Raw genomic sequence first — 26,642 nt, 5'->3', positions numbered from 1 at the left:
AACACAACCAAACACTTCTCTCTACACGCAGTGAGCACCAGCTGTACTACAATTAACTAAACAGTTAATGGGATACTACAGAGGCTATTAACTCAAACAAACTTACTTACTTAAAACTAATTTTAAGACTTCTGCACAAAAAACCCCATCTTTCTCTTTGTAGAGCTCTTTAAATCATGTTGAGCTTTAAAAAGGACATGCACATTTATCGGTTGCAATAGGCCAATTAAATCCAACAGTTCACAGATGTTCACAGGAAAATGCTCAAGATTTCACTTCAACAAATTCCGCTTCCTGGAGAAAATAACCTGAAAAGTATTTACACAAAGACAGATGTAACCACTAGGATCAGAATCATCCCCCTGTATCTTCATAAGTACAACCCTATCAAGTCTCAATAAACCTAAGTCGATAGATGAAAAAGAACAATTTCCCTTAAAAAGGGAAAGAGAAATAAAACAAGTATATTCCTCTGGGACTCTTATTTTGCATCCACTTTCTCTTTTCTGACTTTCCTGATGGTGATTTTCTAGGAGGGACAAAAACTTTTTCTATAGCTAGTGCTGAGTGCCTCACATTTTTCAAGATGAACCCGGAAATTTCCAAATTAAACAGCCCCCATGATTACATTTGAAAGAATGAGGTTGTGCAGAAGGACTGTTGCATTGGTTGTTAAATGTAAAGTGGAATTTCTTCCTACATATCCCCTGGTCAACTTTATCTAAGTATTTATGTCTCCCATCACTATTGTCGTCTTTGATTAGGCTTGTAGGCTTCCTTTATTCCCTTCCCTGTTTACCATTTTATTTCATCTTCTGTCATTGCATCTGTGGTTTGAGCCTGTTATCTTGTTCCATTGTTCCTTCTTTCATAATCCACTTTCAGCCTTTCTGGTTTCTTTGTGTAACCTGAGCCCTAATGGGTAGCTTAAGCCTTCTCCCTGATGCCTGCTGCTTGAAGAAGCTTCTGCGCTATCACCCCAGGGGTATGGGCACATGATACCGCCACCCAAGGGGGACTCCTCCTACTGCATGGAATACAATGTGTGCTGTCCTTTGGGAAAATGTTTACTACCAAATAATACACTAGAAGTGTAGTCCGATATACAAGGAATAAAACAATTATCACAATACAACAACAGGCAGAACTTTAAGTATAGGGAACAAAGGAAAAGGAATAAGGAAAAATAGTGACTAGAATAATAAAATAGCAGCAATACCTTAAGCCCTTTACTTCCTAACATTTACAATGGGCCCAAACCATTCAGTTCCCTCCCAGCACCTGCCTAGGCAGAATGTGAGTTGAGAAGAAGTTCTTTAGTGGGTGATGCAGTGCTGTAAATCACTGGCCAGCATAAAACTCACAAGCAAAATAGGGTCTTCCTGAGGCTCTCTGATCTGGAGTCCAATGGAAAATTAGACTGGCTTTTGGAAGCCTGACCTGGAATTGCTCCTCAGTCGCCTGGGTTGCTTGTCTTGTTTCCCCCAAAACAGACCCAAAGTGCTCCCCAGAATAGCTCACATATTGTCCCTTCCTGGGTTTACCAGAAGTTCCCTTCTGCTGACCCATTTACCTGCTTTTGCAAGGTGAAAGGGGTCCACCTTACAGAAATTGCTGGGGTTTTGTAGGAATATTTTAGGAACAACTGCCCAGTACAGCTGAGACTTGCTACCCTTGGGAGGACTTGGATATAGCCTTCCGATATAATTGATTGTCACCCAGGGCATATTCTTCCAAAACAAAGTATTTTCTGTATTTAGTGTAAAAGCAATCTTCCCTATACAGTATAAACATACATCAAAAACATAAACAAAGCCCTTAGCATAATCCTTGGATACAGGCTAAAAATACCTGTACTATAAACATATAGTTAGCCCAATATTAAATGGCTGTGCTCTGCTTGTGGTGGTCAGTTGTTGCAGTCGCTAACAGCAATCTTAAAATTTTTAAAATTTATAAAACAATGTAACATTCACAACGCAGACACATTTTTATTAACCCAAACATACAGACACATATTCATTAATCATATTTATATCTATATTTTACTCTATAGCTAACATGCTTACTCTCCATATTCTTCTCTCCGTCTGTTCTGTCACAGTCCTTTTCTGCTGTCACTCTGTGGTTGCTTCTTCTGATTTCTTCTGACTTCTCATTCTTCTTCTTCTGCTCCTAACTTTCTAAATTTTGCCTACTGACTCTCTGTCTTTCATTCAGTTTTTGAGCTCTTTTGATTGGCTGTTCTTTCAAGCCTTCCTTTTCCGCCAATCAAATTTAGATCCTTCATGATTGACCTGTTTTTATAGTCCAATCGCAACTGCTAAATCTCGTCATCAATCAAAGCTGTTACATAACAAGTCTTAGTATTATGGTCAGTTTACTGTTATGGTCTGGTGACCCTCACCTAGTTTTGGACTAAGCATACCTGATTGATAGGGTGGCCAGGTGCCTGGTTTTTGACCAGAAAGTCTGTTAAAATAAGGGGACCCAACACTGTCCAGTCAGATCTTCTGACTGGACACCCAATGTCCAGTTACTGCGGGGTGGAAGTCAGGGAGGCACCGAGTCATCACCCGCACATGCTCCAGCTTAGCCAGGACCACCTCTTGTCTGTGTCAGGTGGCTGCAGCTCGCAGCCCTGGCTCCACAGGCAATTCCCTCCTGACCCAGGCGAGGAGGGTGGGTGAGTGGGGTAAAGCATGCTTGGGGGAAGGGGGGAAGAGGAGTGGATGGAGGTGAGGCCTCAGGGGAAAGAGGCAGGGCAGGGGAGGTTCTGGCACTCCTGTTGGAGTGTCTGGTTTTTAAATATTACCAAGTTGGCAACCCTACTGACTGACCTCTCCCTGCTGTGTTGAAGTGACCTTTATTTGACCCTAGATTATGTTTGCCTGTCTGCCAACATACTACTGAAAACTGCTAACTCTCCATTCTTTACTGCGTGCCAACATTTCACACGTACCACATTATCAAACTATGAACAATTGCCTCATCCTTACCATTCAATTGTCATTTTAATGTTATCCTCTGCTATTGTCACCCTATTTCTTACCAATTTAGTTAATCTTATTTTAGTTCTTCCCCTGTTTACAATGGCAAAGCAGTGCTTGCAGTGCTGTGCTTAGGAAGCAGAACGGAGCAGCTCAAAACGCTATAATGTTGGTCTCTGCTGGGCTGACACCGTTCAGTGACCTCGTAACCACCAACACAGTGTTAAGTTTCCCTTTAGTTAACAATGGGAAGTTTAATGTGAACCTCCCATGCTGTGATGCTTCTATGTCTCTACTCGTGCCTCCATAACAACAGCCAAAACCAAACGTAAAAGGAAACGCTTTTGTCTCTGAGATCAGGCTTACAATTGGTTCTGGAAGTAGCTTCCAGCTTGTTCTATCTCTGCCCTGGGTTCTACTCAGTCTGGGAAACAGAGTCCTGAGCCTCTGTGGTCATCGCTGTTGTAGCCCAGGTGCGAGTTCCCTAGAGCCTTAGGGTAATATCAGGAACAACCAGCTCCAGGGGGGTTAGATTTGTGAGTTCAGCTGCTGTTTGAGTCCCTCCATCTCATTATCCTGAATGAAATCTAGCTTGCGCTTTGTGGCTATGCAGGGCGCCCAGTATTGTCAATGCATGTTTTCCCTATCACACTTAGAAACTTCAGTTCCTTTGGCAGTCTTTCTATGCCCAGGCTGCTGATTTCTACACCTAGTGATGCCATCTTTTATCACTGAAAGCTGCTGATATATGGGTATTCTCTCCCTCTGCAAGTTCCCACAGAAACACGCTTCTTTGCTGCTAATTAAGCTAAATTTAATGGGAGTTTTGTTATTAACTAATCTCCTGTTAGCCACTCACTTCCTTTCATCTGTTCAGCACTTCATAGCTACTCAGATAACCTCTTTTATATTAGTATTCACCCAGTTTTCTCCTCACTCATTTGCTGTCTCACTTCATCTGGCTTTCTAGAGCGCATGAAGGTCCTAACTTAGATGGCACAATAACCACACAGCTCTGATGTCAGCCTTTCTGCAGAAATGTTTTAATACTTCATAGACCATACGGTATACTCCTCACTTTCTTATTTTGTTCCTATTTCCCTCACAGTCTCCCTTACCTCTGACTGATATGTCTCAAATCTCATTTTCCTCTACCCTACCTTACATTGGCTCTGCCACAGCCATTGGAGTGCAGGCAGCTTAAGGCTTTGTCTACACTGGCACTTCCACAAAGCTGCTGTCTTTCATTGGAGGTGGTTATCCCAGTGATAAAGAGCAGCCACACAGCGCACCAGGTAACAATGGTCCTGCTGCAGCAGCACAGCCACGCCGTTGGAATGTACACAGTGTAGACGTAGTTAAGTGACTTTGGTTGTAATTGAAATAGTGTCAAAATAAGGTGCATTGTTCTTTTGGTTAAGAAACAGAGGCAAGATCCTTTTCCCTTGAAAAATGGATGGGGATGGAGAGAGAGGGAGGCATCCCTCCTTATTAATCTAACTGTTAATCTAATCAAAAAGAAGAACCAAAGCATAATCTTTCTTAACAATCTGTAACTCCTGTATGACATCCTTTTTCTGTGAAAATGATAGGTGGAATGGTTCATAGAAAGGTATCTAGATGATTCTCTTTCTCAAAGCTGGCATACTGCGCACATCTTATCTCTAGCCTGACTCTTGCTTGCATATATATACCTGCCTCTGGAAATTTCCACTACGTGCATCTGACGAAGTGGGTATTTGCCCACGAAAGCTCATGCTCCAATACATCTGTTAGTCTATAAGGTGCCACAGGACTCTTTGCTGCTTTTAATAAATGCATGTTTTCATGCTTGTGTGGAGAAAGGTCTATTCAAGTTTCATTATTAGTGGTCACTTTCTTTAAGGAGCAAAAATAAAAAAGTTATTTGGACCCTCCACTCACCCAGAAAACTCTCATCAGAGTTAACAAGAGTGAGAAGAGATATCTTAATATTTAGAGCCTTCTAGGGGATATTGAGAAATGGTACAGCATGTTTCTATGCCGAGTTTCTAAACTAATAACAAGAGTGTTTGGGAGGGGAGAGTCTTTTGTTTCCCTGTTATAGTGAAGGGTGCTATTGCTTTGCATGCTAAGGGTCACTGATATACAAGCACCCAGAGTGGGTGAAATTCACTATAGAGGGAGCCAGAGATATCCTGGAGTAACTGCACCCCAAGAGTCATCAGTGGCATTGTGTGGTTTGAAGTACTATCCTTTGTCTAGGCCATTAGAATGAGACAAAATTGGGTTCTTTAACTCACACAACTCTCTTGACTGCTCTCTTGGTGCAGTTACTCTAGGTCAGGGGTGGGCAAACTTTTTGGCTCAAGGGCCACATCGGGGAATAGAAATTGTATGGTGGGCCATGAACGCTCACAAAATTAGGGTTAGGTGTGGGAGGGGATGAGGGCTCTGGTTGGGGGTGCAGGCTTTAGGGTGGGGCTGGGGATGAGGAGTTTAGGATGTAGGAGGGTGCTCTGGGCTGGGACCGAGAGGTTTGGAAGGGGGTTCAGGGCTGGGGTAGGCGTGCGGGAAGGGGTGCAGGTTCCATCTGGGGGTGTGGGCTCTGGGGTGGGGCTAGGGATGAGAGGTTTGGGGTGCAGGAGGTGCTCTGTGCTGGGATTGAGGGGTTTGGAGCACTGGAGTGAGGCCCAGCCGCATAGTGCAGCCCCTAACCTGTCTCCCCAGCGGGAGCTCACAGGCCGGCTTAAAACGGCTCGCAGGCCATAGTTTGCCCAGCGCTGCTGTAGCTCAATAGACCCATCTGAGCATCTTTTGTATTACAAAGCCACTGCACAAAAGGAAGCTAGATGCTCAGACCCACCTTTCCAAGTCATATGGTGTTTGTGAGCAGCGTTGGACTGAGGGTTTTCTAGATGAAAAGTGAAGGTGCTGAGGGAGAAAAAGGAGCACAGAGTATAAACCGTGAGGCCCTGGAGAGAGAGAGACAGAAGCACAAGGTAACTTCCTCTAGAGCATGGCACAGATACCTGAGCTGAAGTTTCTGCAAGAAGGAGTTGCCTATGTGCTATATGTGTTATCATCCCTGTGAAAGGAAATAAAACTTATCTGCATTTTATAGAAATAAGGTGCACTATGAAAATACCTGACTTGACAGCACCAATGTCTGCTCCAGACTGAAACTGACCTAGCAGGCCCTGAAAGTCTGCTACCAGTTGGCAGAAGGGCAACACGCTTTTCCCCCTGGTCCAATTATCTTAGATAGTGGGAATACTGAACTTCTGTGGGAGGAAAAGGTCTGAGATAGTAGCTAAGAACTTGACAGAAAAAACAAGAAACAGTTTCCAGTGCAGTACACACTAATGATACATATTTGATATAATGATAAATCTTTGTCTCAGACAGGGCCAGAGCTGTTTAATGCAAGAAAAGACTACTGGGATTGAAATGAAGTCCTTTTTAGTTTGATCACTGATCTTACCTGGTAGGCATAGCAAGAGGCCACACATCTCTTTGGATTTCATGATTCTGCAATGGAGAACGAACGCTTTTCTCAAATCTGGAAGAGGTTATTAGTCTGCATATTGAATGAAAAACTTCTTATGCGCTGTGCCAGACGGATAGAGCTGAACAAATTTTAAGCACCTTAAAAGGACTGCTTTCCAATTTTCTGTGTAGTACATTTTATATAGATGCCTGTTAGGGACAGGGTGTGCTGCTGAGAGACTTCGGCTATGTCTACACTATGAGCTAGGCGTGTGAGTTCCAGCTCACATGCATGTATGTGTGCTAGTTTGATTAGAGCTAGTATAAACGGTAGTGTACTCACCTGAGCCTCATGGGTATGTACTTACAGCCTGTCTTACAGCAGCTACTTTACTCTTTATACGTGGGCTAGCTCTTATTGAGCTGGTACGAGTGTAGGTATGTGAGTTGGGAATCACACCCATAATTCGTAGTGTAGACATAGCTTTTGTCCTAATGGATGGGATGGGATGGGATGTTGACTGATTTCAGTCTTGTTTAACCTCTTCTTCATTCTTCAAACACTGTTAATCAGTGTTCCAAGCATCCCTTCTGAAGAGTCCTATATTAGAGAAGACAAAATGTATATTTTCCACGTATTTGTTACGAGCATAAACAAAAGCATTGAAAATATTTGTGACTGATTACTTTTTGCAAGTGGCAGTCTGCATGTCCTTCATAGTTCTGACCATTTCTTCATGTTTTGCTTCCCCCAACAAGTTTGCTTTGTGAAACTCTCATTTGTAGCTTTATCTCACTTGTCTTGACTGATGTATTTACTTTCTTCATGATTTCTCTGAGTCTCAATGTTACAAACTTCATTTAATACAAACATGGCACTTGTCTCATCATACATATCTGAAAATGAAAACACATCCCTCTTTAAGGAATCTTTCTAATCAATTTCATGATGGTTTTAGGATCTGTCCCCAAAAAATGTATTATCTGAATTAAGACAAAACACAAAGGTGTGTAACAGAGGATGTAGGGAAAGGGAAACAAGAGGCTAGCTGTGCCCGGAATGGTGCTTACATAGATTAGTCAAAAGTTGATTTTCCAAGGTTTTAATCCCTTTTTTAAAGTATATAAATAAGCAAGAGAAATTTAATAGCAGTCAGTTCTGCATACCAGTCATTTGCATGAAATCTAGATCAATATGAATCTATAGCCCTGTCCTTTCCCCTTTCCTGTTAGCCTGTGGCACTCTTGTCAGTCTAGATTGTAAACTCTTCCGGATAGGGACTGTGTAATAGTCTGCACTGTGTATATGCCTAGCACAATGAGGCCCCATCCTTGGTCAGTCTCTAGGCACTACTGTAATAAACATGATTCATTATTAATAATATATCTTGGTTCCCTTTCCTAATGAATTCATTTCCCTTGCACATTAATATACATAGGAAGTACCTTTATGCAGTAGAGTGCTCATGACTCTATATACAAGACCTTTTCTCTTGCATAAAGTTTTTTCAGGAGGAGTAATCTAGATTAGCAGCTCCTATTGACACAATTCCCTTCCCCACCTTGTCTATACTATTCTTTGCTATGCCCTCGTGCACCTAATATATTTCTCTGCATCAAGCCCACACCTTGTGTCTATAATCACCTATCCTCTCACTGTTACAGTGTCTTTCTACTACAGCTCTAGAAAATGGTCACATTTTTCACCTTCAAACTCTCCCTTCCCAGTTCCACAGCTGCCGCTGTTCACTCCCCACCTCTCCAACGTAATCTCCTATTTTTGTCTCCCTTCCTCCCCTGCTTAACTTTCCAACTATCCCTTTAAGTTAATGGGCAAAGAGATTTTAGGGTGTCACTTATGTGTCCCATTAGGAACTAGTGCATGGGTACAACATCATCAAGTATCCAACTAGTTAATAAGAATGTGGTTTGGTCTTTTACTATCAACAACCAGATGCTGATAATCAATATCACAAGCGGCTGCTCTTATATATACCTATCCTCTGCATCCTGTGGTGGACAATTCGCTATTAAGCTAGTTCAGTTTCTTGTTATGTTTCTGCTAATGATGACCCTGGTAATAGTGTCATACTGGAGCAGACACAATGGCATATCTAGCACTTTACACTGGGCTATGATACTACAGCTTGGGGATTGCCAATACTGCTAAATAAGACCTAGGAGATAGGTGGGCCAAGAAAATGCCTAAATCTGATTTTTCTTCTTTATTGTATAATGATGTTACTATTCTATAATCTGTAGCACCTTTTGTCTACAATTCTTAATCCATTACTGATAATTGTACAGATAATATGGATATTTCTTCTGTATCTATCCAGCCTTACTCATCTGTCTAATCTCTCCTTTAAGGTAAATAATTACAGTTTAGAAGAAGTAACTCATGAAGAGGCAGTAGCAATATTGAAGAACACATCGGATGTAGTTTATCTAAAAGTTGGAAAGCCCACTACCATTTACATGACTGACCCTTATGGCCCACCAGATATTACTCACTGTAAGTGCCTTATTGCATATTATTTCATATGTGATATCATGCTTTAAGTGATTATTTTGACTTTTCAAATCTAGACAAATATCAGTTCATCAGCAAAGCTTTTCCGAGGGCTTGGAAGGCTGAAAAATGGAACTGTTAATTAGATATGATACTGTCATGATATGTTATATTTGAAATAACACTTTTTGCAGCACAAGTCCAGAATTAACAAGATAACTGCACCACCAATCTTATTCCAGAATCCTATTGTTGAACTTTAAGCAGGTACACTGTATCTTTTGTAACAATTAAGCGGAAAATATTTTTACGTCAGTGTAATATTTTGAGAGGTCCTGGATTAGTAGATGTGGAGAGAGGAGCACTCAGTCTACAGGAAAGGTGCAACACAAGCAGCAGAAGACCTGCCTACATGGACTCACCAAACAAAAAGCCTGAGGAAAATGGATATGACATTTCATAGAATCGTAGACTATTAGAGTTGGACGAGACCTCAGGAGATCATCTAGTCCAATCCCCTGCTCAAAGCCAGGACCATTTGCATTCAATGGACTTGTAATTTATACAGTATTTGCATACAGCATAAAATGATTGTCCTGCTACATAATTGCCCTCCAAATCTATCAGTTACATCCCCACACATCAGCATACTAATGCCTCCCTGCTCCCTATCCATCCACTCCTTTATTTATATCCATCCTACGCTTCTCCACCCATCAGTGCAGCCATGCTTCCCCTTGCACTCCGTGCATCCCTTCCTAATGTGCATGTAGTTCTCCCTCCCCAGGACCCCATTCTTTGGGATGGCACCTTGTCACTGAGGCTCCAGACTCCTCTGCTCAGCTTCCCTTCTCCCAGCAGGCAGGACTAATCCATGCCACTGTGGTACATCTTTCTGGCCTGCTGCTGATTCCCTCCTTTTGCCAATTAGTCACTAAATGGTCCCTGCTTTAAGCTACCTCTGAGTCTCTCATTGGAGGAGAGAGATGAGCCAGGAGGCAATCTGATTGGCTTGCAAAATAAGGTGAGTAGGGAGTCTCAGCAACTGACCCCAGCTCATGCTGGCAAGGTGCCAAAAAGTCAGTTTTCACCAGAGGCCATAAAGCCAGCAAAGGGGTGGAAAGACAAAGGTTCCCAGTAAAAGTCAAAGATTAAGCACATCCGCTCTTCTGCATCAGTATTCCTCAATTCTGATCTGACAGGACCATGGTCCTTCCTATTTACAAGTTCTATAAAAGGATGATAACTGCATTGGTGGTTTTGTAACATGCACATCTATATATTACACTGAACTGGACCTAGACCACCTGTTTATTTACCAGATACTACTAATCAACCAACAGTTGGTGATGAGATTTGTTAACTACTAATCTGGGCTGATTTCTTACCAGTGACTAAGAAGTAAAAAAGATTCACTAGCACCTTATTAATTCCTTGAATTATCTGGTCTTCCAAAATAATATTTCAAAAATAGTGAAGCAGCACATGATGTTGAGCAAGATTAGGGTGGCAGTGTATCCTAATGGATAGAGTACTGGAGTAGGCCTCAGGAGACCTGGTTTTCATTCCCAACTGTGCCACTGACCTGTTACCTTGGGGATGTCACATCACTGCTCTGTACCTCACTTTCCCCATCTGTAAAATGGGGATATGATACCGACCTCCTTTGTAAAAATGCTTTGAGATCTATTGATGAAAAGTGCTATCTAAGAACTAGATATTATTATTAGTTATCAGAAATTCTGGAGGGGGAAAAAGCTTGAAAAGACTTTCAGTAACTGGTGGGTGTATACAAGTTTGTTTGTCTCTTAGCAAGAAATAACCTTTCCCTATAAAAGCATTTAGTCTTAAAATATTTAATATTTCACCATCTAAAGAATGGATTGAAACTATGACTAGAAAGTTTAAACACATCCGTTTCAAAAGGAAATTAATCATAAGTCAGTGCAAAAGCATGTCTTTGTTTTTCCTCCTTAGCATTTCCTTTCCTCTGATTACATGGATTAAAGATTTGGTCACAGCCATTATTACATATTTCCAACCATCACCATTACTTTGAGACCCAAAGCAAAATACAAACAGCATAGTACTGTCTTTGTTAATTATTAGCATATATCCTATCTATATTAGCTTTCAATCTTCTTAACAACCTTTCCTGAAATCTAAATTATGATGCAATCTAAATTGGCATTGAAAATTCAGTTTAGCGGGATCCCAACTCTTCTATGATCCTTGGAATAATCCCTGCCTCAATTATAATCTTTGCCTTCAAATGCCCCTTTCATCTACTTATCTCCTCCAACTATCTCCATTCCTTTTTGAATTCATGAACTTGTTCATGAAATGCCTTCCTGCTTTCTGTCTCCCAAACCATCCTCTTCTCATCCAAATCCCTCCTAAAGATCCTCTCGTTCCTTAATCTCCACACAAAGTGAGTGAGTAAAGAAAATGCTGACCATTCATTCCTTCGCTGCCCTGTTTAGATTTTACACTCTTTCAGGCAGGAACTGTCTGTGTTTTGTGTCTTGTACAACACCAAACACATTATTGGTGCTTAAATGAAAACAATACCATCACAACCAAACCAAATGTGAATGTCACTAACTACAATTGCTTATTTTAACCATCAGCTTATTCTCCACCAATGGAAAATCATATACTCACTTCTGGCAACAATGGCACTTTAGAGTACAAGGCGTCTTTGGCTCCTATCTCACCAGGAAGATACTCACCGATTCCAAAGCACATGCTTGTAGAGGACGACTATACCAGGTCAGATATCTTTCTTTATAGATTGCCTTGGTAATGACTGCAATGCATATTAACAAGGGGAAAAAAAACCACAAGCTAAAATAAAGAATGGGTTCAACAATATTTAGATAAGTTAGATGTATTCAAGTCGGCAAGGCCTGATGAAATTCATCCTGGGGTATTTAAGGAATTAGCCAAAGCAATCTTGGAACCATTAGCGATCATGTTTGGGAACTCATGGAGGACGGGTGAGGTCCCAGAGGACTGAAGAAGGGAAAATACAGTATCTATCTTTAAAAAGGGGAACTATAGACCAATCAGCCTAACTTTGATACCTGGAAAGATACTGGAACAAATTACTAAACAATCGATTTGTAATTATTTAGAGGCTGTTATAAAGAGGATGGTGATTGATTTTTCTCCATGTTCACTGAAGGCAAGACAAGAACTAATGAGCTTAATCTTCAGCAAGGGAGATTTAGGTAGAGATGAGGAAAAACTATCTAACCATAAGGATAGTTAAGCACTGGAATAATCTTCGAAAGGAAGCTGTGGAATCTCCATCTTTGGAGGTTTTTAAGAACAGGTCAGACAAACACCTGTCAGGGATGGTCTAGGTTTACTTGGCCTGGCCTCAACACAGGGGACTAGACTAAATGACCTCCCAAGGTCCCTTCTGGCTCTATCTTTCTATGATCCTATGGTAAATCACAACAAAGGAGTATTTGGTGCAATAAATAGACTGAGCTTGTTATGTGGAAATGAGACAGCAGAGCTTTACCCATTTATTTGGGTTTGAAGCAGATGAGGGGAGGGGGAGAGTGCTTTCTTTATATCCTGTATTTCAGCTAAGTGTTGTTGCTGAGACAATTTATATTTCATTCTTATTTGAAGGGTGGTTAGAATATTGCTTACCTTGCCATCCTCTTTAAAGGCTACTACAGAAATGAAATATATGAAATGACTTATCATTATACTGTATAGTATGACAGAATGAAAACTAGACTTGTTTCCTTCAATATTCTTCTATTTTCATAGTTTAATAGCATTTCAGACTAGATGGGACAATTATGACTGACCTGCACACCACAGGATAATAACATCAATCCAGTAATTCCTGCATCAAACCTCTAATTTCTCTTTGCTTTCATTGTGTGTTTAAGGTCCCTTAAATTTAAGGTTCAATTTAAAGTCCCTTATATTACATGACTTGTGTGGCAGGTGGATTTGGAGGGCTTCGTGACATTTGTTTTTAACAAAGGGTTAAAGTGTGGGAGAAACACGCCTCCTCTCCCTAGCTTGGATAAAGCAACAGCCTCCTGCTGCTCTCTCTTTTCCTTGGCTGAGTGTGCTGAGAACTCCCTGCTTCTTTCAGTCTATTATAGAAGTTTCAAAAAAAAAAAATTTAACCCAATGAGTTGTTTTCCTACAGGAGTTTCTTCCATCTGGTTAGCTATTTTTAGTTAACAGTTAAAAGATGTATTTCATCAAATTCTGGATTGCATGGATCAATAGCATTTACATCATTTCTGAGCTGCATGTGTATTTAAAGAAAGTGATATGGTAACAAGGAATCCTGCATACCTAGTTCTTGGCAATGCAATATATGGGGCCAAATTCAGCCCTGGTGTAACAGCATCGATTCCAGCATCCTTGTGCCTGGGGAGGGAAGCTGCACAAGGGAGGGAATTTAGTAAGGTAAACAATCCAGAGAGAGAGCAAGTAATGAGTTAGAGAGGCTAGGAAGCCACAGAGGTTGCGAGAAAGGAATCGGGAAAGGGGAGAAAAGCCACAGTGTGAGTGAGGAGGCATTTAAACAGTTGAAGCTATAGACAGGATGGGGAAGGATTCAGAGAATGCCCCATGCTTTTCTCCATTCCATCTGTCCAGAAGGTTACACTCCATGCTATTGAACGCAGACCTATCCCCGGTGATCTGCTCAATCATCACCTCCATGCTTGATAACTACAACTCGTATCTAAGAGTGAAGTGTCTCAACCTGGAAAAAGGGGCTGGAGTGAGGTGTTCGCAGCAACCTGTATTTTGTACTATTTGGGAAATGCAACAACTGGTACAAAACAAAGCAGTTTGTCCGCTGAGCAGCAAGGGTTGCCATGATCAGAGCACCACAGTGTTGTCCTCTCCGTACTGGATCTCGAGTGAATAGTGTTCCATTTAGGTCTGGCACCAAAGCCCTCTTTGATATTGGCAGTAGTAACCTGAGGGCTTGGTTTTCTGCCTGCAGCAGTGACCTCCCATGACAAGCAGATTTCTTTGGAACCATAAAACTGTCATCCAGTAGGAAGATGCTCATGAGTGTAACAGAACCAATCAAATAAAAATATCTTAATGCTATTCAAGCATTTACTCTTATCTGCTAGAATGGAAGAAGATAATGTTGCCATTTTTAGAATAATGGTAAGCACTCAGATGCTACTGGGCAACAGTATGTGAACTTGGATACTGTTGTACAGTGTTCATAATTAGAATTGGTCTGGAAGTTTCTTAATGAAAGTCTTTCATCAGACCCTGGGAGAGTCGCCCTCCCTATCAATGATGCACATCTCAAACTAGCTAAGGCCTCTGGAGCACACTGGCTTCGATAGCACCCATGACTAAGCACATGGAAAAGCACTATTTCATTCCTATGCTGGGATTTGAGGGGTTTTACTCTCATCCAGCCCAAAATTCCCTAGTTTTAACTGTGGTGAACAACAGAGCTCTGCGGGGCAGGTTTAAGTCCTCAAGGATAGGGACTCTAAATGAATCGATCTCATGGGCAGGAAGATTTACACTTCCTCTTCCTTGTAGATGTGAATTGCTAACCAGCAAGCCTGCTGTCCAAGTAAGATGTTTTTTTAACTGAACAGCTACATCAAAATTTGCAGACCAGGTCATCTTCGCAGGTTGGGGCATCCTGATGATCAACCTGTTTGCAACAAGGGACATCAGGAAATGTCATCTGTTCTGCTCTTTAAGGGGGCCTCAGTCCAGACTCATTGTCCAATGCTTTCCACCTCTGCTGGCAGTCAGCTGTCCTGTACGCCTTTTCCCCGATCCCAGTCATCCCTCAGGTCATCCTCAAACTCAAGGTGTATTGGGCCAAGCTCATTCTCATGTCCCCAGCATGACTGAGACAGTGCTGGCTCTCTGACCTTCACACACTGTCTATTCAGCCTGACATACCACTTCCTCTCCATCCCCACTTACACACTCAGGACCAAGGCCGCACCTTGAATCATGCACTCAGCTCCCTGCATCTCATGGCATGGCTGCTGCATGGGTGAATGACGAGGAAGAGCAGTGTTTGGCAGCTGTCCAACAAATCCTCCTTAATGCAAACCCTCCACTAGGATGCCTATTCAGCTAAACTGATGCAGTTTTCAGTGCGATCATTACCCCGCAGAATCCAACCAACCCTGGCCTCTATCCAGGATATTTTGGAGTACCTGCTGCATCTTCAGTTGTTGGGGCTTCTGTTTAGTTCATTGAAAGTGTATCTGGAGGTGATATTGGCATTCCATCCCCTTATTCAGGGAAGATCAATCTTCTCCAATGCCATGGTAGCAAGATTCTTAAAAGGACTCCTTTGTCTACATCCTCTGGTCCAAGAACCAGTTCCTCTGTGGGACCCTAACTCAGTGCTTGTGTCCTTAATAGGAACTCTGATCAAGCCCCTGGCATCTTTTCTCTTTCTACTCGTGTCTGAAAACCGCATTCCTGGTAGTGATATTTTCAAGGAGAGTGTGTGAGTTACAGGCTGTAATGGCAGTCTCCTTACATACAGTTCTCCAAAGACAAAGTGACTTTATGACCGTGTCCAAATTTTTTATCTAAAGTGGTTTCTCAATTTAATTTGAACGAGGTGGTATATTTACCTGTGTACTTTCCTGAGCTGTTTTCATCTCTAGAAGAGCAGTGTCTCCAGACATTAGATATCAGGCAGTGCATAGCTGTTTATCTGGATGCAACTAAACCTTTTTGTGCTTCGCCTCATTTGTTTGTGTAATATGCAGATTGCATGAAGGGTCAAATAGTCTCTTCACAGATGATCTCCAAATGGGTAACATCCTGCATTGAGACTGCATATGAAACAGCTTCAGCTACGCCCTCTCAGTGGGGATCTGAGCTAATTCAATGAGGGTGCACGCAGAAACCATAATGTTCCTCAGTCACATTCCTGCATTGGACATGTGCAGGGCTACTGCGTGGTTGCTGATACATATGTTCATGAACCATTATGTCATAACCGCATCTTCCAGGGCTGATGCAAGCTTTGGTAGAGCGGTCCTGCTGTCCTCCTTTAGGTACAATCTGAGCCACACCTCTTAGGCGGTTACTGCTTGTGAATCACCTAAGTGGAATACACAGCTGAATCTGTTCAAAGAAGAAGAAACAGTTACTTGCTATAACTGTTGTTCTTCAAGATGTGATGCAGATGTGTATTCTGTGACCCACCCTCCATCCCCTCTTCATCACAGTCTCATTTCTTAGTGTTCCATGAGAAGGAACTGAGGGGGGCATTGTCTCATGTAGCCAGGGGTGAGACTACGGCCAAGAGACGTGAGTGCCGCCCCTCTCCAGGTACTGCTAGTCAAATTTCTCTGGCCCTGGTGCACTAGGTGCGCATACACCTATGTGGAATACATGTCTGCATCAGATCTTCAAGAACCACAGCTACAGTAAGTAACCGTTTCTTTTCTTTCATTTTCTCATTATCATAATATTTCTGTTGTTTTTTTTAAATGGTTGGGCATTTAAAGCTGTTCTGATTTGTCCCCCTTTTTGTGGGCTGTTCCAGGTTTTGCTGATGTTTACTGTACTTTTGGACAACAAATAGTTTTTCTGTTGATGAAATTTGCATTTAATGGCATGATTGTTAAAATACTTAAATCATAGTGTAATAGACTCATAGACTCATAGACTCTAGGACTGGAAGGGACCTCGAGAGGTCATCGAGTCCAGTCCCCTGCCCTCATGGCAGGACCAAATACTGTCTAGACCATCCCTAATAGACATTTATCTAACCTACTCTTAAATATCTCCAGAGATGGGGATTTCACAACTTCCCTAGGCAATCTATTCCAGTGTTTAACTACCCTGACAGTTAGGAACTTTTTCCTAATGTCCAACCTAAATCTCCCTTGCTGCAGTTTAAGCCCACTGCTTCTTGTTCTATCATTGGAGGCTAAGGTGAACAAGTTTTCTCCCTCCTCCTGATGACACCCTTTTAGATATCTGAAAACTGCTATCATGTCCCCTCTCAGTCTTCTCTTTTCCAAACTAAACAAACCCAATTCCTTCAGCCTTCCTTCATAGGTCATGTTCTTAAGACCTTTAATCATTCTTGTTGCTCTTCTCTGGACCCTCTCCAATTTCTCCACATCCTTCTTGAAATGCGGTGCCCAGAACTGGACACAATACTCCAGCTGAGGCCTAACCAGCGCAGAGTAAAGCGGAAGAATGACTTCTCGTGTCTTGTTTACAACACACCTGTTAATGCATCCCAGAATCACGTTTGCTTTTTTTGCAACAGTATCACACTGTTGACTCATATTAAGCTTGTGGTCTACTATGACCCCTAGATCTCTTTCTGCCATTCTCCTTCCTAGACAGTCTCTTCCCATTCTGTATGTGTGAAACTGATTGTTCCTTCCTAGGTGGAGCACTTTGCATTTATCTTTATTGAACTTCATCCTGTTTACCTCAGACCATTTGTCCAATTTGTCCAGATCATTTTGAATTTTGACCGTCCTCCAAAGCAGTTGCAATCCCTCCCAGTTTGGTATCGTCCACAAACTTAATAAGCGTACTTTCTATGCCAACATCTAAATCGTTGATGAAGATATTGAACAGAACCGGTCCCAAAACAGACCCCTGCGGAACCCCACTTGTTATACCTTTCCAGCAGGATTGGGAGCCATTAACAACTACTCTCTGAGTACGGTTATCCAGCCAGTTATGCACCCACCTTATAGTAGCCCCATCTAAATTGTACTTTCCTAGTTTATCTATAAGAATATCATGCGAGACTGTGTCAAATGCCTTACTAAAGTCTAGGTATATCACATCCACCACTTCTCCCTTATCCACAAGGCTCATTATCCTATCAAAGAACGCTATCAGATTAGTTTGACACAATTTGTTCTTTACAAATCCATGCTGGCTATTCCCTATCACCTTACCACCTTCCAAGTGTTTGCAGATGATTTCTTTGATTACCTGCTCCATTATCTTCCCTGGCACAGAAGTTAAACTAACTGGTCTGTAGTTTCCTGGGTTGTTTTTATTTCCCTTTTTATAGATGGGCACTATATTTGCCCCCTTCCAGTCTTCTGGAATCTCCCCCGTCTCCCATGATTTCCCAAAGATAATAGCTAGAGGCTCAGATATCTCTTCTATTAACTCCTTGAGTATTCTAGGATGCATTTCATTAGGCCCTGGTGACTTGCAGGCATCTAACTTTTCTAAGTGATATTTTTACTTGCTCTTTTCTTATTTTCTCTTCTAAACCTACCCTCTTCCCGTAAGCATTCACTATACTAGACATTCCTTCAGACTTCTCAGTGAAGACCGAAACAAAGAAGTCATTAAGCATCTCTGCCATTTCCAAGTCTCCCGTTACTGTTTCCCCCTTCTCATTGAGCAATGGGCCTACCCTGTCCTTAGTCTTCCTCTTGCTTCTAATGTATTGATAAAAAGTCTTCTTGTTTCCCTTTATTCCCATAGCTAGTTTGAGTTCATTTTGTGCCTTTGCTTTTCTAATCTTGCCTCTGCATTCCTGTGTTATTTGCCTATATTCATCCTTCGTGATCTGACCTAGTTTCCATTTTTTATATGACGCCTTTTTATTTTGTAGGTCACGCAAGATCTCAAGGGTAAGCCAAGGTGGTCTTTTGCCACATTTTCTATCTTTCCTAACCATCGGAATAACTTGCTTTTGGGCCCTTAATAGTGTCCCTTTGAAAAACTGCCAACTGTCCTCAGTTGTTTTTCCCCTCAGTCTTAATTCCCATGGGACCTTACCTATCAGCTCTCTGAGCTTACCAAAATCCGCCTTCCTGAAATCCATTGTCTCTATTCTGCTGTACTCCCTTCTACCCTTCCTTAGAATTGCAAATTCTATGATTTCATGATCACTTTCACCCAAGCTTCCTTCTACTTTCAAATTCTCAGCAAGTTCCTCCCTATTTGTTAAAATCAAGTCTAGAACAGCTTCCCCCCAGTAGCTTTTTCAACTTTCTGAAATAAAAAGTTGTCTGCAATGCAGTCCAGGAACTTATTGGCTAGTCTGTGCCCCGCGGTGTTATTTTCCCAACATATATCTGGATAGTTGAAGTCCCCCATCACCACCATATCTTGGGCTTTGGATGATTTTGTTAGTTGTTTGAAAAAAGCCTCATCCACCTCTTCTACCTGATTAGGTGGCCTGTAGTAGACTCCCAGCACGACATCACCTGTGTTTTTTACCCCTTTTAGCCTAACCCAGAGACTCTCCACACTTCCGTCTCCTATGTCCATCTCCACCTCAGTCCAAGTGTGTACATTTTTAATATATAAGGCAACACCTCCTCCCTTTTCCCCCGTCTATCCTTCCTGAGCAAATTATACCCATCCACACGAACATTCCAGTCGTGTGTATTATCCCACCAAGTTTCAGTAATGCCAATAATGTCATAGCTGTATTTATTTATTAGCACTTCCAGTTCTTCCTGCTTATTACCCATAGTTCTTGCATTTATATATAGGCATCTAAGATACTGGTTTGATCTTGCCTCCCAGCTTTGCCCTGACCCTCCTTCCTCTCTGCCATTATAGCCCGTGCTCCCTCTTGTTTCCAACCCATCTCCCAGGTCTTGTTCCCCACTTACCTTTGGGCTTTGCTCACCTGTCCCCATCGAACCTAGTTTAAAGCCCTCCTTACTAGGTTAGCCAGTCTGTGCGCAAATAAGGCCTTTTCCCTCTTCGAAAGGTGAACGCCATCTGTTCCTAGCAGTCCTTCCTCGAATAGCATCCCATGGTCGAGGAAGCCAAAGCCCTCCTGGCGACACCATCTTCGCAGCCAGGCACTCACCTCCACGATGCATCTGTCTCTGCCCGGACCCCTACCTTCAACAGGAAGAATCGAAGAGAATACCACCTGCGCTCCAAACTCCTTAACCCGTACTCCCAGAGCCCTGTAGTCACTCTTGATCTGCTCAGTGTCACACCTCGCAGTATCATTTGTGCCCACATGGATGAGTAGCATGGGGTAGTAATCAGAAGGCCAGATAATCCTCGACAATGCCTCTGTAACATCTTGGATACGGGCCCCTGGCAGGCAGCATACCTCCCGGGATGAACGGTCAGGGCGACAGATGGGTGTCTCCATCCCCCTCAGCAGAGAGTCTCCAACCACCACTACCCTACATTTCTTATCAGTGGTGGCAGCAGACCTCGCAGCCTTAGGGGTACGAGGCTTCACCCCCTTAACTGGTGGGGGTGATTCCTTCTCTCCTGTATCAAGAAGAGCATAACCATTATCCTTTACCACAGCAGGAGGGTTCTTTTCTTCTTAATAAAAAATATGGCAACAAATTAACTTAGCTACAGTGCAATGTGAATAAAGCAAGAGCAAAGCTGACCTGAGCCATCAGTGTAATGATATTGAATGTTTTCCTTTCACTGTGCTTTGATTAGTTTTGTATGGTGGCATGATCCAAAATGGCACCAATTAAGGCACAATTTTATTTTTTACACATATTCTTGTTGGACACTAAATATTAAATAGTGCCAGCAATGGTGACTTTACAGTTCTCTTCCTGCATATTTTGTCCTTTTCGATATCATTGTCACATTTCAGGCTAGTGGACTATGTGACCAGATGTAAATAAGACACATGCCAGTAACTATAACTACCAATGTAATCTTCAGTATTCTGCAGATATGTTGCTCTTTAAAAATACTTCTATTAAGCTGAGTGAAAAGACATAGTCTGGTCCTGATTCTTTTTTTTTTGGTCATTAATTACATCCGGGGAACTGTAAATCACTATTTGCTCTCTAACAGACATCTGGCTCCCTATTTTTAGAAAACTGAAAGTACATTCTAATAAATTCTGTAGTTCTCAGATGTTCACTTTTCCTGCCTTTAATAAGAAAGACAGGCAGAAGAGTCCAGAAAAATAAAGAACTCTTGTGTTGTGTTTTACCTTCTTTTTAACTTCTGAAAACCAGTGCATCAAGCTGCTGTGCTGCAGCTAATGTAAAATTCACTTAAACACTTAGCTGTGGCTAGATATTAAAAATTCATGAAAAAAGCCATCTGAGTTATCTGTTTTGCTGTGAAATGCATGTTTGATTTCTTTTTATATGTAACTTTGTACATTAACATCTTTGTGAAGCAGAGAATGCTGGTTTGGGAGCAGGGGGAGAGGGAGCATTGCACTGAAGGCTCCAGGGAATTTTTCTCTTTATTGAGAGTGGCATTGCATAGCCATTTCTTGTTTACTTACATGAACTACATGACATAATTTATCAAACTGTCTTGTAGAATCAACTTTAATGCTGTTTTAATGCATAGGTTTGATTGCTCATAATTAAAACTTTATCACTAAATGTGTAGTATAAAATCTGTCATATAACCATTTTCTGACAATGTTATGGTCTTTAGTAGAGCACAGAAATAAAGCAGGAAAAAAGACTTGCGGATTTCAGGTATGAGAATCTGCAAACTGTTCCTCAGGGATCTTTAATGAGTTGACCTGGCCCATCTATTGACAAAACACTGCACACGTTTTAAAAGGGTGTATATCGCTGAAGGGAGTTAGCTGTACTTCCTATTACCATTATTTTGAAGAAGCAGAATCAAAATTCATATTTCCTAGGTGAATCAGATCAAGGTGTAATGTAGACACTGTTGTCATGTAATGAATTCTATAACATCTTTTTGACCTGGTCTTCCAATATGATGAAATAGAATTGAGCTGATACAGTTATAAAAAAATATGATTCATAATCAGTACCTTTGAAGAACCAGGGTAGGAGAGTCTGAAGCACCACTTTGTCTAAAACGCAGCATATCACCTCTCCCAAATACATGGGTAAACTCTGTATCCGTCTAAATATAGGCGGGGCTGGTAGCACTGCCTATTATTAAGGTTGCCTGACACTTCCAGTTATAAAACCAGATTATGAGTTTATTCTGACTGAGCCAAACTTTAACTGCTTGGGTAGAAATTTTCCATGCTAGGTTTCTGCCTCTGGCTGATTTTTTTGTTTGTTTTAGTTTTGTTTGTTTGTTTCTGAGAATGGGGCTAAGGTGAAATGTATCGTTTTGCCCATGTTAAAAATGTTATGGTAACTTTTTCTTTGACAAGCCTAGTGCTCCCATCCTGTGGACTACAAGGACTTGAAATTTGGCATGAGGGTGGCTTTTGTTTCAGGGATATGCCTCTTGTCATTCCTGTGAAAATCCATCTAAATTTGGCCTTTGAATTGCAATTTGCACATGCTCAGGAGAGACTCATTCAGTTTTAGCAGTTATAGTACCTGAATAATCTGAGCATGCTCATGCCTCTCGCGGCTCCCAGTACTGACCCTGCCTGCACATGCACCATCCCCACAGAGTGAATGAACATTCTCAGTCCCAGAGTTACAGGGTGAAGCTGGACTTTCCCTATAATTTTTGCTGCTCAGCTGCTGCCCATCTAGGTGGAACCAGACACTGGAAATGAGATCAGGAAGCCTACAACTACCTGGGTAAGGAGACTGAGACTGGGACAAGGAGTCAAGAGTGAGGAAGAGACAGAACAGGGCCAGGGCAGAAAGGATCAATCTTGGTGGATACTGCCTGAAATCTGTGCCCTCTAGACATACTCCCCTCCAGAGTCTGGAATGGTACCGTGATTCCTGAGTCTCACCATTCCTCTGCTGTTAGCAGATAGCTGTGAAACCTACTGGAAAAGTGTGTGTCCCCTCTAGTGCTGGTCCACATAGAGGATGACAACTAGTACTGCTGTCGCTATTAGTTACTTTGCTAACTCAAGTGACCGAGATTTGTGCAGTGGAGCTAAAGATTGCAACCCTGCTAATGACCCAGGTGGGTGTTAATGTGATGCCACATGATATTTGTTTTTTTTAATTTTTTTTTAAATACCTCAGAAAATACACACAAACACTGTGTTAAAAGAATATTGTTAAGGCTGCCAAATTAAGCACTGAAAAGTTAGGAAATGCCAGAATTAAGGTTGCTTTTGCAACCAAAAAATGACAGCTCATATTTCTTAACAGTATCTTAGAAATCAGTTTTTCAAATGAAGCATGAAGTTGTTATATAACCATTTTACAGGATTTCATATGTTTGAAGCTCAAGAATGATCTTAAACTAGTGAATTGTTTCTGTGTCCTGGGATTTAATTTGTCAAACCCAATTTTTTTCAATTAATAATTGTTAAACATGAATTACCCCCTCTTTCCATATTAAAATGGACATTGTTGTTTTTAAGGAGTCAAACCCTCAGTCAGTGTTCCAAAATAATCTACATTGTATTAAAAATGTAAGCCAAGATTTTCACAAATGGCTGCCTTTATATATCTGATTTTTCATATGTTAGAATTTTACGGTTTCCACTGAGTTCAAGGGAAGCTGCTGGATGTTCAGTTCTTCTGACAAAATCAAGCTTTAGAACTTTTGGCTCATATTTTGAATATCTTAACATGACAAGTTTATGGAGGGGATGGTATGACGACATTGTCTACAATGGCATGTAGCTGATCTGTGACTGTTAGCAGCAAATATCTCCAATGGCTGATGATGGGACACTAGATGGGAAGGTGCTGAGTTACTACTGAGAATTCTTTCCTAGGTGTCTGGCTGTTGGGTCTTGCACAGATGCTCAGGGTCTAGCTGATCTCCATATTTGGGGTCAGGAAAGAATTTTCCCCCCGTCAGACCGGCAAGACACTGAGGGTTTTTCACCTTTCTCTGCAGCATGGGGCACTGGGCACTTGCAGGTTTAAATTAGTGCAAATGATGGATTCTCTGTAACTTGGAATCTTTACATCATTATTTGAGGACTTCACCCCTAACCTCTGGCTGAGTTACTGTATTACAGGAGGTGGGTGAGGTTCTGTGGCCTGCAATGTGCAGGAGGTAAGATTATCCAATAAGTTCTTGGAATGTATTGGAGACAATTTTTTTATTTCAGAAGGTGGAGACAACTACTAGGGGAGAGGTTGTTCTAGATTTGATTTTGACAAATAGGGAGGAACTGGTTGAAAATTTGAAAGTGCAAGGCAACTTGAGTGAAAGTGATTACAAAATGATTGAGTTCATGTTTCTGAAAAATGATAGGAGGGAGAACAGCAAAACAAAGACAATGGATTTCAAGAATGCAGACTTTAGCTTCCTCAGGAAGTTGGTAGGTAAGATCCCATAGGGAGCAAGTCTAAAGGGAAAAACAATGGAAGACAATTGGCAATTTTTCAAAGAGACATTTTTAAGGGTACAAGAGCAGACTATCTCACTGCGTAGGAAAGATAGGAAGTATAGCAAGAGACCGTCCTGGCTTATCCAGGAGATCTTCAGTGATCTAAAAATCAAAAAAGAGTCCTACAAAAAGTGGAAACGAAGTAAAATTACAAAGGATGAATATAAACAAAAAAAGCAAGCAAGTAGGGACAAAATTAGAAAGGCCAAGGCACAAAACGAGATCAAACTAGCTAGAGACATAGAAGGTAACAAGAAAACATTCTACAACTACATTAGAGGCAAGAGAAAGACCAAGGACAGGGTAGGCCTGTTACTCAATGGGGAAGAGGGGAATAATAACAAAAAATGTGGAAATGACAGAGGTGCTTAATGACTTCTTTGTTTTGGTTTTCACCAAGAAGGTTGGTGGTGATTGAACGTCTAATATAGTGAACACCAGTGAAAATGAGGTAGGATCAGAAGAGGCTAAAATAGGAAAAGAAAAAGTTAAAAATTGGTTGGACAAATTAGATGGCTTCAAGTCCCTAGGGCTTATGAAATGCATCCCAGAATACTCAAAGAGCTGACTGAGGAGATATCGGAGCCATTAGCGATTATTTTTGAAAAGTCATGGAAGATGGGAGAGATTCCAGAAGACTGGAAAAGGGCAAATATAGTGCCAATCTACAAAAAGGGAAATAAGGACAACCCAGGGAATTACAGACCAGTCAGTTTAACTTCTGTACCTGGAAGGATAATGGAGCAAATAATTAAGCAATCAGTTTGCAAACATCTAGAAGATAATAAGGTAATAAGTCAGCATGGATTTTTCAAGAACAAATTGTTTCAAACCAACATGATAGCTTATTTTGACAGGGTAACAAGCCTCATGGATGGGGGGGGAAGTGGTAGATGTGGTATATCTTGACTTTAGTAAAGTTTTTGATACTGCCTCACATCACCGTCTCATAAACAAACTAGGGAAATGCAGCCCAGATGGAGCCACTATAAGGTGGGTGCAAAACTGGTTGGAAAACCTTTCCAAGAGAGTAGTTATCAGTGGTTCACAATCATGCTGGAAGGGAACAACCAGTGGGGTCCCACAGGGATCAGTTCTGGATCCGGTTCTGTTCAATATCTTCATCAATGATTTAGATAATGGAATTCAGAGTACACTAATAAAGTTTGCACATGATACCAAGCTGGGAGTGGTTGCACATGCTTTGGAGGGTAGGATTATAATTCAAAATGATCTGGACAAACTGGAGAAATGTTCTGAAGTAAATAGGATGAAGTTTAATAAGGAAAAATGCAAAGTACTCCATTTAGGAAGGAATAATCAGTTGCACACATACAAAATTGGAAATGACTGCCTTGGAAGGAGAACTGCGGAAAGGGATTTGGGGGTCATAATGGACCACAAGCTAAATATGAGTCAACAGTGTGACACTGTTGCAAGAAAAGCGAACATAGTTCTGGGACGTATTAGAAGGAGTATTGTAAGCAAGACATGAGAAGTGATTCTTCTGCTCTACTCCACAGTGATTAGGCCTCAACTGGAGTATTGTGTCCAGTTCTGGGTGCCGCATTTCAGGAAAGATGTGGACAAATTGGAGAGAGTCCAGAAGAGAGCAACAGAAATGATGAAAGGGCTAGAAAACGTGACCTAGGAGGGAAGATTGAAAAAATTGGGTTTGTTTAGTCTGGAAAAGAGAAGACTTGGGCGGGGGGCATGATAACAGTTTTCAAGTATGTAAAAAGTTGTTACAAGGAGAAGGAAGAAAAATTGTTTTTCTTAACCTCTGAGGACAGGACAAGAAGCAATGGGCTTAAATTGCAGCAAGGGAGGTTTAGATTGCACATTAGGAAAAACTTCCTAACTGTCAGAGTGGTTAAGCACTGGAATAAATTGCCTAGGGAGCTTGTGGAGTCTCATCACTGGAGATTTTTAAGAGCAGACAACACCTGTCAGGGATGGTCTAGGCAATACTTAATCTTGCCATGAGTGCAAGGACCTGGACTAGCTGACCTCTCAAGGTCCTTCCAGTTCTATGATTCTATGATTAGATGATCATGATGGTCCTTTCTGACCTTAAAGTCTATGAGTCAATGAGACAATAGGAATTCTTGTTTTTTTCCACAACAATAAGACTATTGTTTTCAATTATTATTTTCTTTGCAATCCATAATGAGTTAGCTGGCAAATAGTATCTGAGACTAGTGAGCTTAGGTGCACAAAATTAGAAGTTGTAAGCTGTACCATTCCTCTTAGTTCCTTCTGGCTTCTAAATCACAACCACTATCTTCCCTCTGTCTTCAAATGATTATTGACATTAATTATTTGTGTTGGGATGGGAAGTTCTGGCCAGGATGCTAGCACGGACCTCTACCCTTATGTGTAGAACTGATGACACTTGTTTTTTAAGATCTCACTTGAAACCCACTCATATGGCATGATTACCATTTTTTCT

The 26,642-nt window shown here is 41.5% G+C and overlaps 1 protein-coding gene across 9 annotated transcripts in view; it reads left to right on the top strand.

The window, feature by feature from the left end:
* Positions 1–26,642, top strand: part of DLG2 (discs large MAGUK scaffold protein 2) — a 1,569,268-nt gene that overhangs the window by 1,149,903 nt on the left and 392,723 nt on the right. For all 9 annotated transcript variants that reach the window (XM_030558530.1, XM_030558473.1, XM_030558462.1 and 6 more), the window contains 2 exons: positions 8,829–8,973; positions 11,601–11,742. In XM_030558530.1, coding sequence (XP_030414390.1) covers positions 8,829–8,973; positions 11,601–11,742 — 287 coding nt within the window. The remainder of the gene's footprint in view (positions 1–8,828; positions 8,974–11,600; positions 11,743–26,642) is intronic.

This window comes from Gopherus evgoodei, chromosome 1, assembly GCF_007399415.2.
Source record: "Gopherus evgoodei ecotype Sinaloan lineage chromosome 1, rGopEvg1_v1.p, whole genome shotgun sequence".
In the NCBI taxonomy this organism is placed as follows: domain Eukaryota; kingdom Metazoa; phylum Chordata; order Testudines; family Testudinidae; genus Gopherus; species Gopherus evgoodei.
The sequence above is the reverse complement of the archived record's forward strand: the minus strand, read 5'-3'. Positions and strand labels throughout refer to the sequence as shown.